Below are 17132 nucleotides of genomic sequence, written 5' to 3' on the forward strand. Positions count from 1 at the left end.
TACCTGCTTTATGCCAGCTGCATTCTCACTGTCTTCAGTGAGGCCATCGTCCTTGCTGCTGCTGCTGCTGTATGCGTGTAGTGTACGTGTAGTATACGTGTAGTGTCCAGTATGTGTGCTTTATATCTGTTATCTGTCTTGCTTTGTCTCTGTGTTTCTCATGGAACCCCTAGAATAGATCAAGGACTCGTTGTGTCGGGGCACAGCCATCTCAGACCTACCGGGGGTGAAGAACGTTCGTGAGATGCAGAAGAACATCAGCTCGGTACTCGAGTTTCTATCTAGTCCCTCCCATAAAGGAGGCCCCCCATAATTTCCCAACCAACAAACCCCAAAACACCTCTCACCCTCTCTGTCGTATGACCCCTAGCTGACCTCCAATAATGCCCCCTAAAGCATCAGTGGTTATTCTCCTGACCTTTGACTTCTGTGTGCCAAGATGAAGTCTAGCGCTTCAAAATAACTTAGCGGTACAAAAATGACTTAACTTCCATTGTCCTCCAAACTAAAGCCCTAAATAGATTCATCCCTTGTTTGTTTTCTTGGTTTTGTATTTGTTGGTTTCCTACCAGACAAACAAATTCCCTTTAGATTTTTCTTCTCCATTTTTTGTTTCTATTAATCTTCTATTAATCTTCATCATAAAATGTTTTTGTCTTTTAATTCTATTTCTTCAGTTTTCTTTACTGAAGTGCTGTGAGATTTTGAAACAGTAGTCTAACTATAACCCAAACCTTTGCATGCATTTTATGGCAGCCCACATATGTTTACCATCTCCTTAGTTTTTATTTGAGTGGGCAATAAACCCTGTTTTTGACTGGTTGTCTCTGTGTTACTGTTTAAAGATTCAGTACAAAGAGGAGCAGCTATATCAGACCCCCCAGAGATGGACAGAGTTAAACGCAACCAGCAACACATTAGCATGGTACAGGTTTTTATACTGTGGTTCTTTACCCTCCATCTACCATCCATATAGTTCTACAGGGGCTTGATGATCAGCAGGACAGACAGGAGTATATCAATCAATTCATTCATTCATTTATTGATTCATTTATATACTCCTGTCTGTCCTGCTCCTGTTACGCAAGCCCCTGTACAACTCCAACCCCACTTTAATTCCCCTGTCCAACCCTTTTTAGTCTCATCCCAGCCCCAAAACCTATATCTGTTAAATATCCTAATGTAAAAATTAAGCGTACTATAAGTAGAGAATGATTTAAAAATAGAATATTAAAACATGTCAAGTTCTCTGGTACATGAAGCCACAATATGTTTAAACAATATGTTGGTGGAGGAACCCCTCCCTGTGAGTACATGCATATATCTAAATAGTCTATATTATTTCAGAAGAGGTGTATGATCCAAAATGATTTTGCTGAAGTTGCTGCTGTGTCCCATGTGTTCAATCTAGCTTTATTCTTCTGCATACGCTCTTGTCCCTTGTGCTATTAACAGTTCAATGTCATTTGTAGCTACAGTGCTTCCTGTAATCTGTTCTCTGCTGTCCGATGTCTCTGGTTCACGGTTGCTCTCTCTGTGTGTGTTTGTCCATTGTGACACCATCTCTCTTCTGCATGGGACCATAATGCTGATCTGATGGGTAGATAAAGTACAAGGACTTGTTGTGTCGGTGCACAGCCATCTCAGACCTACCGGAGGTGAAGAGGGTTCGTGAGATGCAGAAGAACATCAGCTCGGTACTAGAGGAAACCAATGCCAACACGTGTTTCTGTGTTTTTCACTGTTTAGTCGAGATTTGAGCGTGATCCTCCCTTACCTCCTTAAACTGTCTTCTCTATCGGTTCAGCCCCTGTCATCAACAATCAACCCTGATCCTAATACATCACATCATTCCTCTCCATCATTCCTCGTTCCTTTCAATCTATCCTTCCACCTTCCGCCCTCAGTAAATCATCTTTGACTCTCCCTTCATTCTAACCTCAGCTAAAACACCCTCTTCAAAATTACTTCCTCACATTTTGAGTGTTTTTGCTTAACCTTTTTTTTTATTTGTATCTCCACAGCAGCGTTCTACCTTTAAGATGTGTGCTATTTATCTCCTGTTTTAGTGTGGCAACTAACATCCTTGCCATGCTGTGGAGGCTGGGATGTTTTAGTGTGTGTTGGTGTGTGTTGGATTGTGTTGTTGCAGTGTGTCTCACTGTCCCCTGGGGGCTGTGCTTCTGCCCTGTAGGTGTTGTATAAGGACAGTTCTGCCAAAGGAACGCCCCAGGTGTTCACTCCAGAGATGGAGAGAGCGAAACGGAACCAAGAACAGATTAGCTCGGTACACCAGCCGTCCTCCAGGACCTGTGTGCCCCTTTAGAACCCTTTAGAACCCACGTTAACCCTCTCATCTAACTCCCTCCTGTTCTTCTTCTGGCTCTAGTTAACCTCATTAATCAGATCTACAGTAGTCATCTTCTGCTCTCCTCATCTATTTGTATATCATGGCTAACCCTCTGCCTTGTTATTGAAACTAGTCAACTCCTCCTTTTCCCCTGGCTTCCTCCCACTCCCAACATCCCAATTAAGGATTGGAACACACCCTCCTAACTCCATTATGAATTGGGACACGCCCTCTTAATCCACCCCCCACTCTGAAGGTTTGACTCTCCCTGCTAATATCGTCTGAGGTCCCAATAATAAGCCCTTCTCAGAGTGACCCTATCTGTTGTCGTTGTTGTGCCACGTTCTGTCACACACAGGTTCAGCAGATAAAGGGGCTTAACTGGTGCTGACGTTGTTCCTCTGCTGTCCTCTCTGCTGTCCTCTCTGCTGTCCTCTCTGCTGTCCTCTCTGCTGTCCCACAGGTGCTGTACTCTGACAGCTTCCGTAAGCAGGTGCAGGGCAAGGCTGCCTTTGTGCTGGACACACCTGAGATGAGACGCGTCAAGGAGACCCAGCGCAACATCTCTGGAGTGAGTCAATGGTTTTTGTAGATGTTATAATATCTCTTGTAGGCTTGTAAAGAGTCTTGTAATAACACATTACAGACAAAATTGCTCACGTTCATAATTCATACCCATGTAAAACCATACCACTAAAGTTTAGCTATTGTCTTACCACTGGGTCCTTTATTAAAATGTAATAACAAATGCCATATGATTACTCATTCTCGACTGATATAAAACCATCCCACGGCTCTCTGTCCAGGTGAAATACCACCAGGACTTTGAGAAGAGTAAGGGCAGCTTCACTCCCACCACCTCTGACCCCGTGATGGACCGCGTGAAGAAGAACACCCAGGAGTTCAGCGACATCAACTACCGTGGCATCCAGAGACGTGTGGTGGAGATGGAGAAGAGACGCGTGGTGGAGCACGAACAGGAGACTGTCACCGGTACACACACACACACACACACACACACACACACACACACACACACACACACACACACACACACACACACACACACACACACACACACACACACACACACACACACACACACACACACACACACACACACACACACACACACACACACACACACACCAACCAATTATTCTACATCCATTTGATCTATGTTGTAATAGCCGTTCTGTAAGACCTGTCTGTTCACCCTCAGATCTACGTGTGTGGCGCACCAACCCCGGCTCTGTGTTTGACTACGACCCTGCTGAGGACAACATCCAGTCCAGGAGTCTGCACATGATGTCAGGTAAGAGAGAGAGAAGCCTCACACCTGAACAGCATAATCCACAGGAAACTCTTTGATTTGTCATATAATCATTTATAAAGCATTTATAAGCATTAAGATTTTACTCATAATGTATAATAATTTATAAAGCATTTATAAGCATTAAGATTTTAATCATAATAATGTAGAATAATTTATAAAGCGCAACCAATATTTGTAAGTTTTGTTGAACCCTGACCTTTGACCTCTGTGTGACAGTCCAAGCCCAGCGTCGCAGCAAGGAGCACTCCCGCTCCACTAGCGCTATGAGTGGTGTTGGTGATGAGAAGTCTGAGGTGTCTGAGGACCCAGCCCACCACGTGTCCCTGTACAGCAACGGCTTTGCTACCTCCTCCATGGGTAGGTCTATTGTAGTAGGCCCACCTCACACAATCACAACCCAGTTCAGAGATCACACCACCAAACCACTTTGGACCAATTCCATAGACACTGAGTGTACAAAGCATTAGGAACACCTCCCTAATATTGAGTTGCACCGTCTTTTGCCTTCATAACAGCCTCAGAGCATGGACTCTACAAGGTGTCGAAAGCGTTCCAAAGGGATGCTGGCCCATTTAGCCTCCAATGCTTCCCGCAGTTGTGTCAAGTTCGCTAGATGCCTTTGGGTGGTGGACCATTCTTGATACACACAGGGAACTGTTGAGCGTGAAAAACCCAACAGTGTTGCAGTTCTTGACACACTGGTGCACCTGGCACCTACTACCATACCCTGTTCAAAGGTACTAAAATCTTTTGTCTTGCCCATTCACGCTCTGAATGGCACACATACACAAACATGTCTCGATTGTCTCAAGGCTTAAAAATCCTTCTTTAACCTGTCTCCTCCTCTTCATCTCCACTGATTGAAGTGGATTTAACATGTGACCTCAATAAGGGATCATAGCTTTCACCTGGTCAGTCTGTCATGGAAAGAGCAGGTGTTCTTAATGTTTTGTACACTCAGTGTAGATGGCAGACCTTTATATTCAAGCCTCGTCAATACTTGGTAGTCAGTGCCCTGTTCCCAGCCCGCTATGGTAGAAGTATCTATACCTAAGCACTCATTCTAACTGTGACATCTGACTTGACTAATGTCTTTCCTATCTGCTCCTGCAGGCTACACACACACCAAGACCGTGGAGCTGCAGCAGAGGTCTTCCTCTGTAGCCACCCAGCAGACCACCGTGTCCTCTGTCCCCTCCCACCCCTCCACCACCGGGGTGAGTACTGTACTTTCACTGTACCAGGCTCACAGGACATAGATCATTACCGTGGACTCCAGTCATTGATGTGACTGACTGTGAAACAGAATTAGATTGTATTGCCTCCACATTGAGAAGGGAGATGCCAGAGAAACAGGGAGGCCTGTGTTGGAGTTTTGGGCAAATTTCCTTTTGGTGGGGTTGCTGTGCACTATTCACTACCATGTTCCAAAAATGTCTATAAAGAAAAAATACATGATAGTAAGCTTTCTCAGCCGTCATTACTAAAAAATATTTTTTGTCCCGTTCAGAAAACTGTGCGTGCCATGTACGACTACTCCTCTGCCGACATGGACGAGGTCTCCTTCAAGGATGGGGATGTTATCGTAAACGTGCAGTCCATCGACGAGGGCTGGATGTACGGCACTGTGCAGCGCTCAGGCAAGACTGGCATGCTGCCGGCCAATTACGTTGAAGCAATCTAAAGACAAGTCCCACCCACCCCTCCAATCCTCCCCCTGGAGTGGGTGACACATCCACCCGGCTACCTGATTGGCCACCATCTACGGCTGAATCTGTCGCTTCGTAAACCTGTTATGTGTACACTATCGCTTAGATTATTGTAGCTGTAGTATTAGTAGTCTATAGTTTACATGCAATTCTTGTTGATGCCCGTTTCCCAAGGCCCTGTGGATGTGACATGAGAAGCTGAAATATTTATACATACCTATATAGACTACTGTAGAAGAACATTCATCCTTTTCCAAGACCTTGTCTTGAAAGAACATGACGAAAAGCCCATTATTTTGTAAATTGCAGACAGAACCTTATTTAATCAATGTCAGTTAAATATTTTTCAAAAGCTTTACTGAAAGTTAACTTTCACACAACAGATGAGCTTACATGCAATTCAAACTTCCCTGTGACGAAAAAGTGAAGTATATGGATGATAGGAAAGTGTAACGTATGGAGAGAATAAAGTTGTTTAATCACCTAAAACCAGAAGGGGTTGATGAAAGATGAGACTAAAAGATGTGTAACCTTAGAGGTATCATCCTAAAAACCAGGGGTCTGTTCCTGAGGATGTAACATTACAGAACGTTCAGATAATGTAGAACAGATATGATTGGCTATCAGATAGAATGAATAGACGGGACACGATTTCCTATTCTTATATCTATCAGCAACTTTGAGTTTCCCTCCTGAAGTAGCCGAAGGCTGGTCACTCATTGCATGTGTTTCGTTCCCTCAGATTACCTAGGTCTGGGGGTAAAGGAAGTCAAATACCTTTGATCAGTAGATAATAAAACACCAACCTTCTGCACTACTGCAGTCTTGTGTTCTTTTTCTCTACCTTGTGGCCTCTGCACTTTAACTTAGCTACATTACATAGAACAATAGTTCAAGCCAGACACCACTTTAACAGCTTGCGTAAAGGTTTCTCAATAATAACTTTGATATTGACACAAAAGAACTGGACAAGATGAAATCAAGTGAAGCCAAGTCAGTTTTTTGGGGAGCTGTTTAATAGACAAAACAAACAAACTACCCTGGAGGCAGGTAATGTCGTGGCCTGACCATCTATGACAGCCACAGTACTGGCATTAATCATGAATTCAGAACAGAAATACATTGCCTTATGCTCACATACTGTATACAACTTCTAAACTTCCCATCCATCCAAAGAACCTCACTGTGATACAGCCTCCATCATTAAAACCTTTATTTAAGTACACAACGTTCTCCTGACCACAATGTATCCTTAAAATATCACTTCCTGGCAAAGCCTATCAGAGCCCATGCTTTGCTTTCACCGTTGCCATGACAACTAATCACCACCACCACTTTTTAGCATTTATAAAAATGTCTCCCTCAGCCATCGGAGAGGACAAGGAAAAAGGAACAGGAGTTTAAAAACACAATCCCAACAGATCCTGGTGGACTTGTGGTGTAGTACTTGGTTAACTCTAAGATATTTTATTTCTTTAAGAGTCAGTGTGAGGGGGGAAACCTTGATTGGGGGGGTTTGAAGTCCATGGGGGCTGGGGGGCCTGGGCACCCACAAACAAATCAAGACCTCTGTAAGAAATCAAACACCAATATGCCACCCCCCACAATTGTCAATAGGCATCTTCAAGAGACTTCACGTCGGGCATTCCCAAAATATGTAATCCAAACCCCGGGACTGTATAGTGTTTGGATCAGGGTCTGCTGTCCTTGTTCTGAGCCAGTACTCTGCTCTGCAGCTGCACCACCACAGTCCTCATCATGCCTCCCAGCTGATCATGGATCTGAACCAGCTGGTCAGAGGAGCAGTGGCTCAATCCCTCACCCATCAGATGAGCTGCCAGAGACTCCACCTCCAACAGCAGACCCCCTTCAGCAGTCTTCTGGTGGTCAGGCCTCTGGTCCGGTCTCTCCTCTGGATGTTCCTCGTGCTCCTTGAACACTGGCTCATCCAACAACTCTGTGACTACAGAAGGGAATATCATGCATGATAATCATCTATGATATTGAGTTTTGTTCAGTGAGCTAAATTAGAAATACAGCAAAATAATGTTAAGGTTTATATAAAAAATGTATTTGTGGCAAGTAACCTAAGTGTTACAAGTTCAATTGAGCAATTTCACTGCAAAAAAATGTAATTTTAATTGTAATTTTTTTCAAGCCTATTCTCTTACTGCACAAATTGGCTTTGGGGACAACAGGTTTATTGAACTCACCTAGGGCATCTCCTGGAGTCTTGTCCTCTTCCTGGTTCTGAGGAAATGTTGGCTCCTCCAGCTCAGATGTCATCTTCTCCATCTCCTCAAAACTCTTCAGCTCATCACTACGGCCCTTCTGCTGAAGCAGTGACAAGGTGAAACGTTCATTACAGACCAAATAGATAGGCACAGTTCAGGTGGTTTATCTCTACAAGAATTAACCATGTATGACAATTATCACTAACTGTGGAAGACAAATATCTCTTGGGCATAATCTAAAGTATGGATCTCATTTGCACTTTCAGAAGGAAGGAGAAAGTCACAGGTTTTAAGTTTGGACAAAATACCTGCTGTTCATGGTATATTTTAAGTGCTTTCTTCACATTAGAAATCTTTGGGGAACGAATGGGAAGGTTCTTGATTTCACTTGGTGTGAGAGCACTGAGGTCTCCGACAGTTTTGATATTCCGGGCTCGCACAAGCTGGCCAAAGCCACGAGGCCTGAGGATAAATAATTACAGAATGTTAAAGCAGCCATCAACAGTAGAAGGAAGAGCAAAACACCCCCCCCCCACTCGTTGTTTCGGTAAAAAGCTGAGGGATGGGACTGGAGAAATGTAACACACAAATTCATAGAGCTATGGATGCAAGGACTGACCATCCATGATATCAAAATGATTGTTTTAACCATGTTGAGGCTATAGTGTTTGTTCACATTTATTTTGTCTACAAACATTGGAGAAAAACAAGCTTATATTCTGTGTTCTCATGGAGTGAGCTCATGAGGCATTTATAAGTTGTATTCTTCAAGAATCATTGGATACATATCAGTACATTTGTAAGTACAAAAATCTATGTAGCAATGGCTGATGGCCCATATTAATTATAAAGAAATGCCTAAAGCTTTGGATATCTGCTACAGTTTTATGGGAACCCATGTGTTGGATTGTTGTTCCCTTGTTGCAACTCGCATTGTATTAAACTTGATTTATTGTACAAGCCGTTCATTTTTTTGGGCCCAGACTTCTCTCGGTTACACTGACCACATGTTGGAGGTGATCTGAGGCAGCACTGCTTCCACAGGGGTAGAACAGCGGACCAGGGCCGGGTACACACAGTCCTTAGGGATGGGCCTCGGCTCCTGGCCCAGCTCAGAGATCTGAAACATTAATCAAGTTAGAAGCTAAGTAGGAATGATACTCGGGCACATGCACAACAATCATGGACAGTAAACCAATTTAAAAAATGCAATGTGTTCTTGTATGTAGGCTATATTGGCTGTTTTGTCTTTATGTACTGAATGTATGCATGCTGCAAAATTAATGTCCTTGTGGATAATAAGATCATCTAATCCATTAGGTTTTACAAAAAGGATGGAATTTAGGATTATGATCTAGTCTGAAAATAACTTGGGTACTTCCTGTGTATCTGAGGGTACATACCAGGCATTTCTTGGAGCTCTTGTATCCCGGGCTGCGGAGATTGCGTGGACTGAGGATCAGTAAGCCCTTTGTTGGTGTTGTTACATACTGCAAATAGAGCAGAGGTTAGGCTATCACAGTAAAAGGGTCAAAATGAAAGAGACATCTAAAAAAAAGGGGGAAGGGGAAGTTCAGTTAGTGTGGCCACTGAGTTAATCATGCAGAAATCAAGTCAGAATATCAGTCTCCCATTGATGATTTAGGCAAAAGTTGAAGTTTCACACACTTATCTTAACTAAATTGAGCCTTTAATGATTTAGTGCAGAGTACTTCAAATGACATTTATTACACATCACTAGTGGTACGTGTACCTTGGCCTGAGGGATGCTGCTGCTGGTAGTTTTGATCCTTGGGGAGCTGGATCGGATGACAGGGCTGCGACGGTCAATGTCATCTGCCAGCTCCTGGTGTTGGATTGGGTCAGCAAATGATACTCGTCGAGACTGCCAAATAAAAAGTATGGATTCATTTATCACACTGTTTTCAAAACCTGCTAATGCCATCATAGATACGTCAAGGATTCTCTTCAACTGAAAGCCTGTAATTTTCAATTTATACTGACAGTTGAATGCAGATAATTAGAATATATACATAAATTATTTATGATTTGTAAATCGTCATAAATTAACTTCTTTGGGACTGGGGGGCAGTATTGAGTAGCTTGGATGAATAAGGTGCCCAGAGTAAACTGCCTGCTACTCAGGTCCAAAAGCTAGAATATGCATATAATTAGTAGATTTGGATAGAAAACACTGAAGTTTCTAAAACTGTTTGAATGACATCTGAGTATAACAGAACTCATATGGCTGACAAACACCTGAGAAAACATCTAACCAGGATGTGGGAAATCTGAGGTTTGTAGTTTTTCAAGTGATTGCCTATCCAATATACAGTGTCTGTGGGGTCATATTGCACTTTAAGGCTTCCACTAGATGTCAGTCTTTAGAACATTGTTACATGCTTCTACTGTGAAGGGGGAGAGAATAAGAGCTGTTTGAGTCAGGGGTCTGGCAGAATGCTATGAGCTAAGTCGAGCGTGAGCTGTGTTCCCTTTCATTTCTAAAGACAAAGGAATTGTCCAGTTGGAATATTATTGAAGATTTATGATAAAAACATCCTAAAGATTGATTCTATACATCGTTTGACATGTTTCTACGAACGTTCATGGATCTTTAGACTTTGTCTGGACTTAGTGCACGCGCATTTGGATACTGGACTAAACGCGCAAACAAAAAGGTGGTATTTGGACATAAATGGACTTCATCGTACAAAACAAACATTTATTGTGGAACTGGGATTCCTGGGAGTGCATTCCGATGAAGATCAAAGATAAGTGAATATTTATAATGCTATTTCTGAGTTTTGTGACACCGCTCCTTGATTGGAAAATGACTATTGTTTTCTGTGGCTAGGCACTGACCTAACATAATTGCATGGTGTGCTTTTACAGTAAAACTTTTTTGAAATCTGACACAGCGGTTGCATTAAGGAGAAGTTTAGCTTTAATTGCATATGTTTAACGCTTGTATCTTTTATCAATGTTTATGATGAGTATTTCTGTAATTTGATGTGGCGCTCTGCACTTTCACCGGATGTTTGTTTGAGACAATGCATTTCTGAACATAACGCGGCAAATTTCAAATGAGGTTTTTGGACATAAAGATTAACTTTATCAAACAAAACACACATTTATTGTCTAACATGGAGTCCTGGGAGTGCCATCCGGTGTCGTTTGTGACACCTCTCCTTCTTTGGAAAATGGCTGTATGGTTCTCGGTGGCTAGGCGCTGACCTAACATAATTGCAAGGTGTGCTTTCGCCGTAAAGCCTTTTTGAAATCAGACACTGTGGCTGGATTAACAAGAAGTTTATCTTTAAAATGATGTATAATATCTGTATGTTTGAGGAATTTTAATTATGAGATTTGTTGTGTTTGAATTTGGCGCCCTGCAATTTCACTGGCTGTTGTCGAGGTGGCTGGCGTCCCACATATCCCAGAGAGGTTAAGTACCCCTGATCACGTTACCTTGGTGAAAGGCGAAGGACTCTCCTCTTCTATTGGTCTTTTCTGTCCCTTCTTCAGGATAGAGGTGGAGGGGGAAGCTAAGGGAGACCACAACCCCCTGGTCCTGCCACTGCTGGGGCTATGGACCACCTCCAGCCCCATCACAGCATCCTTCTGCTTGGGTGGGGAGTCTTGGCACAACATGTCTTTAGAGGTACTTGGTTGATGTAGAGGCACTGGGGCTTCGTGAAGGTCAGAGGACACAAGGGTAAAAGAGTTTAAAGGAGATAGATCTAGGTCATTATTGTCCATCTGGGTTTCTTCACCCTCGAGGCCAGATACATTGTCAGTTTTTGCCCTCTCTTTGAGAGGAGTGATATCTTGAACGTTGTCCGCCTGAGGCTCAGTGTGGGTTTCTCTGGTTCCAGTAGAGGTGCTGTCAGCCTCTGGCTGTCCTTCTTTGATAGATGTGTACTGCTCCTCCCGTTGCTCCTCATCTAAGGCTTTGGAACACCCTGGCTGGGCTTGCCCAATAGACATGCCAACATCTTCCAGTTGGTCCTCCTCTAGAACATTGGTAGCAGACTCTGGATGTCTGTTCTCCTCGTCTTCTCCCATCTGCTCCTCCTCACTGGAGACAGCCACAGGCTTCGGCCCATCTAAAACCTTCTCTGAGGACTCAGAGACCTGAAGACTCAGTTTCTCCTCTGTTGCCTCAGTAGGTGAAGTATCTGTGGGGAAACCATTGGCAATGGGAGGGGTATATAGTTTGTTTAATCCATCTTCAGATATGGCATTTCCTTCAGTGTAAGGCGTGGGAGAGTTGGCCTGCTCCGAGTCAGTGAGCAGCTTACTTTGGATCTGTGTTGGACTGTCACATTCTAGGTCACCATGGTCACTCTCCTGAGAGGAGACTGTGTTGAAATTCGCTATGCTTTTTGAACATTTATGTCCACGTTCCTTCTTCCGTCGAGACATACACACATCCTGGCTCTTCATATGTTCTAGATCAGGTTCTACTGAAGAGTCCGTCTGTTGAGAAGAAAGCTTAGTATTTTCACTCTCAGCCTTCTCTGGTACAACGGGGTCAACTGCCTCAACCACACCCCCCTCCATATCTACCATGTCTGTCTCCCTCTGCCCCATATCTTTCTTAGTTATCACAGGGAGACGTGGAACTACCACTTCAGGTTTAAGGGAGTTGACCATTTTAAGGGCTTCCTCCACATCCTGTGGAATCTTGACTTCTAAGGCCTCACTTGATGGGTTTTGCGAGTCTGACTTTTGAGAAGTTTCAGAACTATCCATTGATTTCTCTTGGTCAGCCCCTGGCTCTGCTGATCCAACTGTAACTAGTGGCCTTGGAACCGCTCCAGCTGACGGGGGCTTCCGGCCTTTCTGCACATTCTCCCTGGGCTTTGAAGAATCCGACTCAGAGTTCTCCACGTTGGAGCCTAGTAAGGTGTGGGAGGCATTGCGCCTTGTAGTCCTTCCACTTCCTTGTGAGGATTCTGTATCTGCCACCTGTGAGTTCTCAGTCTCCATATTAGGAGTTGGGTTAGGGCTGCTGTTCGCTTTCACCTTCTCCTTTAACATCTTGCTTCTTTTACTGGTTCTGGGCCTCAGCTGGCGGTCTGTTGGACTGGTGGCAGAAGGACCAACCTGAGAATGAGTCTGGCTCATCTCTGGTGTTGCTGCTGAATCAGTGGCCAAATGCGGGCTTCTTTTGACCTCAGACTCAGCCACTTCAATGGGAACCTTGCTTCTCCTGCTTGCTCTACCCTGCGACTGGCTGTCTATTGGAGTGGCTGAAGGTATGGTTGAAGGTGTAGTCTGTGAGTCAATTTGGCTGAGTAGCTCTGTACCGCCTCTCCTCTTTGGCTTGCCTTTACCCTGTTCTTCTGACTCGGTGACCAATTTACTCCTCCTGCTAGATCTACCCTGTGATAGGCCATCTCCTGTTTGATCAGCAGGAGAGGGTGTGGCAATCTGAGAATCACTTTGGTGCTCAGTAGGATCCTGCTTGTCAACCTCGTCTACAAAGTCAACCTCCTCCAAATCACTGAGCGGTTTGCTCTTCCAGCTTGCACTACCCTGAGACTGGCTCTCTTGTTGAGATGATGTGGCTACATGCGAATCAATTTGGCTCGTCTTCTCCACCTTCTGAGGCCAAATACTCCTTAGTTTCTGCTTGCAATCATCCTCCACTTCCACAACCAACTTACTCCTCTGACTACATCTACTCTGTGATTGGCTATCATTATCAGATGCAGAGGGGGTGTCTGTTTGAGAGTCACTTTGACTGAGCTCCTCTGCAACACCTCTCTTCTGTTTGTCTTTGACCAGATCCTCTGATTTGTGGATCCTACTTGATACCATGCTACCCTGTGATTGGCTGTTGATATCAGCAGCAGGTGAAGGCGTGGCCACCTGTGAATTTGATTGGCTCGACTCGCTCTCCTCCTTGTGACTTCTTTTTCTCAGCTTGTCTTTTCCACGGTCCTCCACGTCAACAGCCAGCTTACTTCTTCTACTGGCTCTACCCTGTGACTGACCATCTGCTTGACTGGCAGGAGAGGGCGCAGTCTTCGGTGAATCCATTTGACACTCTGCCTCTTTGGGTTGAGACTTCCTCCGTTTGTCTTTCTCTTCCCATTCCTCTGCATCTTCTCCTGGTCTCAGTGGCCTGCTCCTCCGCCGTCCGGACCGCCTTGGTTCATCTTGGCTCAGATCGGCCTGGGAACTGGGAGAACCTTCCAGAAGATCTTGAGATTCCTCTTCTTTCTGACTGTTGTTTCCCATTACTACTTCTTCAACTGCAGGAACTAAAACTTCCTTCAGTATTTCCACCGGAGTCTGGGTGTCTGGGATGACGTCGTCCTCATCGGTTTCACTTGCTCTTTTCTCAGCTGGTTTCTCAACCTCAGATTGCTTTTTGTCTTCTGAAGGTTCAGGTTTCTCTCCCTCTTTTTTGGAAGACTGATTCTTGGAGCTTCTACATCTTGCTTGTTCAGTCTCCTGCGAGTCCGTATCGGCCCCCGCCGGTGGTTCCGGAGAGGAAGCCGCCTGCGCCTGGCCGGCCCCTGCCGGTGGTTCCGGAGGGGAAGCCGCCTGCGAGTCCGTATCGGCCCCCGCCGGTGGTTCCGGAGAGGAAGCCGCCTGCGCCTGGCCGGCCCCCGCCGGTGGTTCCGGAGGGGAAGCCGCCTGCGAGTCCGTATCGGCCCCCGCCAGTGGTTCCGGAGGGGAAGCCGCCTGCGAGTCCGTATCGGCCCCCGCCGGTGGTTCCGAAGAGGAAGCCGCCTGCGCCTGGCCGGCCCCTGCCGGTGGTTCCGGAGGGGAAGCCGCCTGCGCCTGGCCGGCCCCTGCCGGTGGTTCCGGAGGGGAAGCCGCCTGCGCCTGGCCGGCCCCTGCCGGTGGTTCCGGAGGGGAAGCCGCCTGCGCCTGGCCGGCCCCTGCCGGTGGTTCCGGAGGGGAAGCCGCCTGCGAGTCCGTATCAGCCCCCGCCGGTGGTTCCGGAGAGGAAGCCGCCTGCGAGTCCGTATCGGCCCCCGCCGGTGGTTCCGGAGAGGAAGCCGCCTGCGCCTGGCCGGCCCCTGCCGGTGGTTCCGGAGGGGAAGCCGCCTGCGCCTGGCTGTTAGCGGTCCTGGTGAGGGGACCTGTAAACGTCACCACGCTGGCAGGACTAGCAGGCTTCCCCTCAGCATACTTCTCCAGAGTGATGAAAGACTGGCGACGACTGTTGGTTTTCTGAGGCGTCCCTGAGACCATGTCAGAGCCGCCAGAGACATCAGGGCTGGTACCCTCTCTAGTCTCCATGGCAGAGTCTTCCTTCAACGAAACATCTTCATTGACATCCTCCTCCATGGAAATGTCTGCAGACTCAGGAAGTAACTCATCAGCAGGCTCCTCTCCCTTTGCAGATTCTGCTGTCTCATTGGTTGGACTGATATATTCCTGGGTGTCATTAGCAACGTCCTCCCCCATTTCCATGTTTTCTTCTGGAACCTGTGAAGAAAAGAATGAGGAGACATTTGTATTTGGGGATTTTCACTTTCATTTGAAGAAAAGTCCTGTTGGCTTTGAAGGCACCCATATGTTTTCAATCAAAAGAAAACCGTTTATTGGGGCAAATAAGGACATTTCAGATCTCGGGGGGGGAATGTAACAATGAATAGCTTGTGTTGTTAATTTCTCTTTACCTCCGCTTTAACCTCATCCTTTTCAGCATCTTCGGCTTGCTCGTCTGCTGGCAATTTGTCCCTGTAAAAGAAATGCATGTTTTAAACATTGGGTCCCCCACGAAGCAATCTTTCTTTATAGATTAGTGTTATTCAGTGTATCGGCAGCAGTCAACAAGTACTTACAGTGATTCCTCCTGACTCTGTGTGTACTGGGTGAAGACCGTGGTATCAAGGGAAGCATCCAGGGTGTTGTACATGGCAGGAATGTCAACCCTTTCAAATAAAACCCATACAAAAGCTTTGTTACTAGAAAGTGAGAAGAAGCATTTCTATGACTTCTGGTTTATTGTCTAAATAAGGTTCCCCGAAAACAATATAAAATCTTTTAAAAAGGTCAAGGGACTTTCTGGTTCAATAAAGATAGCCGATTTGCCTGAAACTGACCTTTTGGTTCTCTTGACCTCTTTCTGGTGCTCGGTGAGGAGTCTCTCCTTGGTCTCGGGGGGGATGAACACAAAGTCTATAGAGGCCTGCTCCTCCAGTTCCTCTCTACGAGGCGGCTTGGGAGAGCCAAAGTCGAGCTTCATCTGTTGGGGAGGGAATAGAAGTCATCTCCAATATGACAGATTGGATTTGAAATGATACAATGACTATAAGATATTAAAGCTGTCAGTCTGCACTTTGAGGGGATTTTCATCCATATCGGGTGAACTGTTTAGAAATTGCAGCACTTTTTGGAAATAGTTCCTCCCCCCTGATTTTAGGGAACCAAAAGTATTGGGACAAATTCACTTACATGTATTATAGTAAAATGTGTTTGGTCCCATATTTCTAGCACACAATGATTACATCAAGCTTGTGACTGTACAAACTTGTGGGATGCATTTGCTGTTTGTGTTTCATATTATTTTGTGCCCTATAGAAATTAATGTATTGGGTCATTTAAGTCACTTATATTGGAAGTAAGAAAATAATATATTTCTAAACACTTCCACATTGTGGTCGTTACCATAATCCTGAACAAATCGTGAATAATGATGAGTGAGAAAGTTAGACACAAATATCATACCCCCAAGACATGCTAACCTCTCACCATTACAATAACAGGAGAGGTTAGCATTTTATATCATACCCCCAAGACATGCTAACCTCTCACCATTACAATAACAGGTGAGGGGGGTTATGATATTTATGCCTCTAACTTTCTCACTAATCATTATTCACAATTCATTCAGGATTATGTCTAATACTAGTAGAAACCAAATTAATGTAGAAGGGTTTAGAAACTTTCTCTTCTTATTTATAAAAGTGACTAAAGTGAATCCAAAGTGCTGGAGTACAGAGCAAAAACAACAAAACAAATTGTCAATATCCCAGTACTTTTGGAGCTCGCTGTATATGAAAGCTACCTAGATTATCTGGCTCAGACTGGCACTGTGATAACTGTCCATTTATAAAGGGCTTCAATAAATGTGATTGGTGGGTTCTGAGAATAGAGAAATAAATGAAATTGGTCCTTACAGAGACAGGCTTGGATGTCTTGTAGTTCCTGTCCATCTCTCCAGCCCTCGCCAGTAGAGAGTCTCTCTTCACCCCAGGAGTCACCTGCACTCCACTCAGCTTGGTCTCCAGCTGAGAGCTCTCACTCTGCACACACACCCAGAACATAATCCAGGGATTAGTATACCATTCATATGAAACCATCTTAGATTTGACTTATTCAACAGGGAAAACACTCACTGAGTACTGTCCACTGAGCTCATCTGGAACTTCAACAGACTGAAAGCCAGGTAAGAGGATAGGAGTGTTCTGCTTCACCTGGCTCAACACTGGCCTGGAAACAGAAAGAAGCATGAGCAAACATGAAAACCTGAT

The 17132-nt window shown here is 45.1% G+C and overlaps 2 protein-coding genes across 27 annotated transcripts in view; one reads left to right on the forward strand and one right to left on the reverse strand.

Moving 5' to 3' along the window:
- LOC100194727 (nebulin) overlaps positions 1-6209 on the forward strand; it is a 104030-nt gene extending 97821 nt beyond the window's left edge. For 17 of the 22 annotated variants that reach the window (XM_045704778.1, XM_045704788.1, XM_045704792.1 and 14 more), the window contains 8 exons: positions 1605-1697; positions 2195-2287; positions 2814-2921; positions 3157-3343; positions 3573-3665; positions 3903-4043; positions 4800-4903; positions 5197-6209. In XM_045704778.1, the coding sequence (XP_045560734.1) occupies positions 1605-1697; positions 2195-2287; positions 2814-2921; positions 3157-3343; positions 3573-3665; positions 3903-4043; positions 4800-4903; positions 5197-5370 (993 nt within the window). In that variant the 3' untranslated portion in view covers positions 5371-6209. Of the gene's footprint in view, positions 1-173; positions 1581-1604; positions 1698-2194; positions 2288-2813; positions 2922-3156; positions 3344-3572; positions 3666-3902; positions 4044-4799; positions 4904-5196 lie in introns of those variants that run through there. The other 5 variants (XM_045704785.1, XM_045704789.1, XR_006761217.1 and 2 more) reach the window with 5 other exon arrangements.
- Positions 6210-6389: 180 nt separating this feature from the next.
- LOC106582342 (telomere-associated protein RIF1) overlaps positions 6390-17132 on the reverse strand; it is a 29780-nt gene continuing 19037 nt past the window's right edge. For 3 of the 5 annotated variants that reach the window (XM_045704804.1, XM_045704802.1, XM_045704800.1), the window contains exons 23-34: positions 16998-17091; positions 16779-16904; positions 15702-15844; positions 15441-15530; positions 15276-15336; positions 11098-15081; positions 9383-9514; positions 9033-9119; positions 8634-8749; positions 7938-8091; positions 7609-7729; positions 6390-7358 (exon numbers count right to left, since the gene is read on the reverse strand). In XM_045704804.1, coding sequence (XP_045560760.1) covers positions 7087-7358; positions 7609-7729; positions 7938-8091; positions 8634-8749; positions 9033-9119; positions 9383-9514; positions 11098-15081; positions 15276-15336; positions 15441-15530; positions 15702-15844; positions 16779-16904; positions 16998-17091 — 5380 coding nt within the window. In that variant the 3' untranslated portion in view covers positions 6390-7086. The remainder of the gene's footprint in view (positions 7359-7608; positions 7730-7937; positions 8092-8633; positions 8750-9032; positions 9120-9382; positions 9515-11097; positions 15082-15275; positions 15337-15440; positions 15531-15701; positions 15845-16778; positions 16905-16997; positions 17092-17132) is intronic. The other 2 variants (XM_045704803.1, XM_045704801.1) reach the window with 2 other exon arrangements.

This window comes from Salmo salar, chromosome ssa21 (assembly GCF_905237065.1).
Source record: "Salmo salar chromosome ssa21, Ssal_v3.1, whole genome shotgun sequence".
In the NCBI taxonomy this organism is placed as follows: domain Eukaryota; kingdom Metazoa; phylum Chordata; class Actinopteri; order Salmoniformes; family Salmonidae; genus Salmo; species Salmo salar.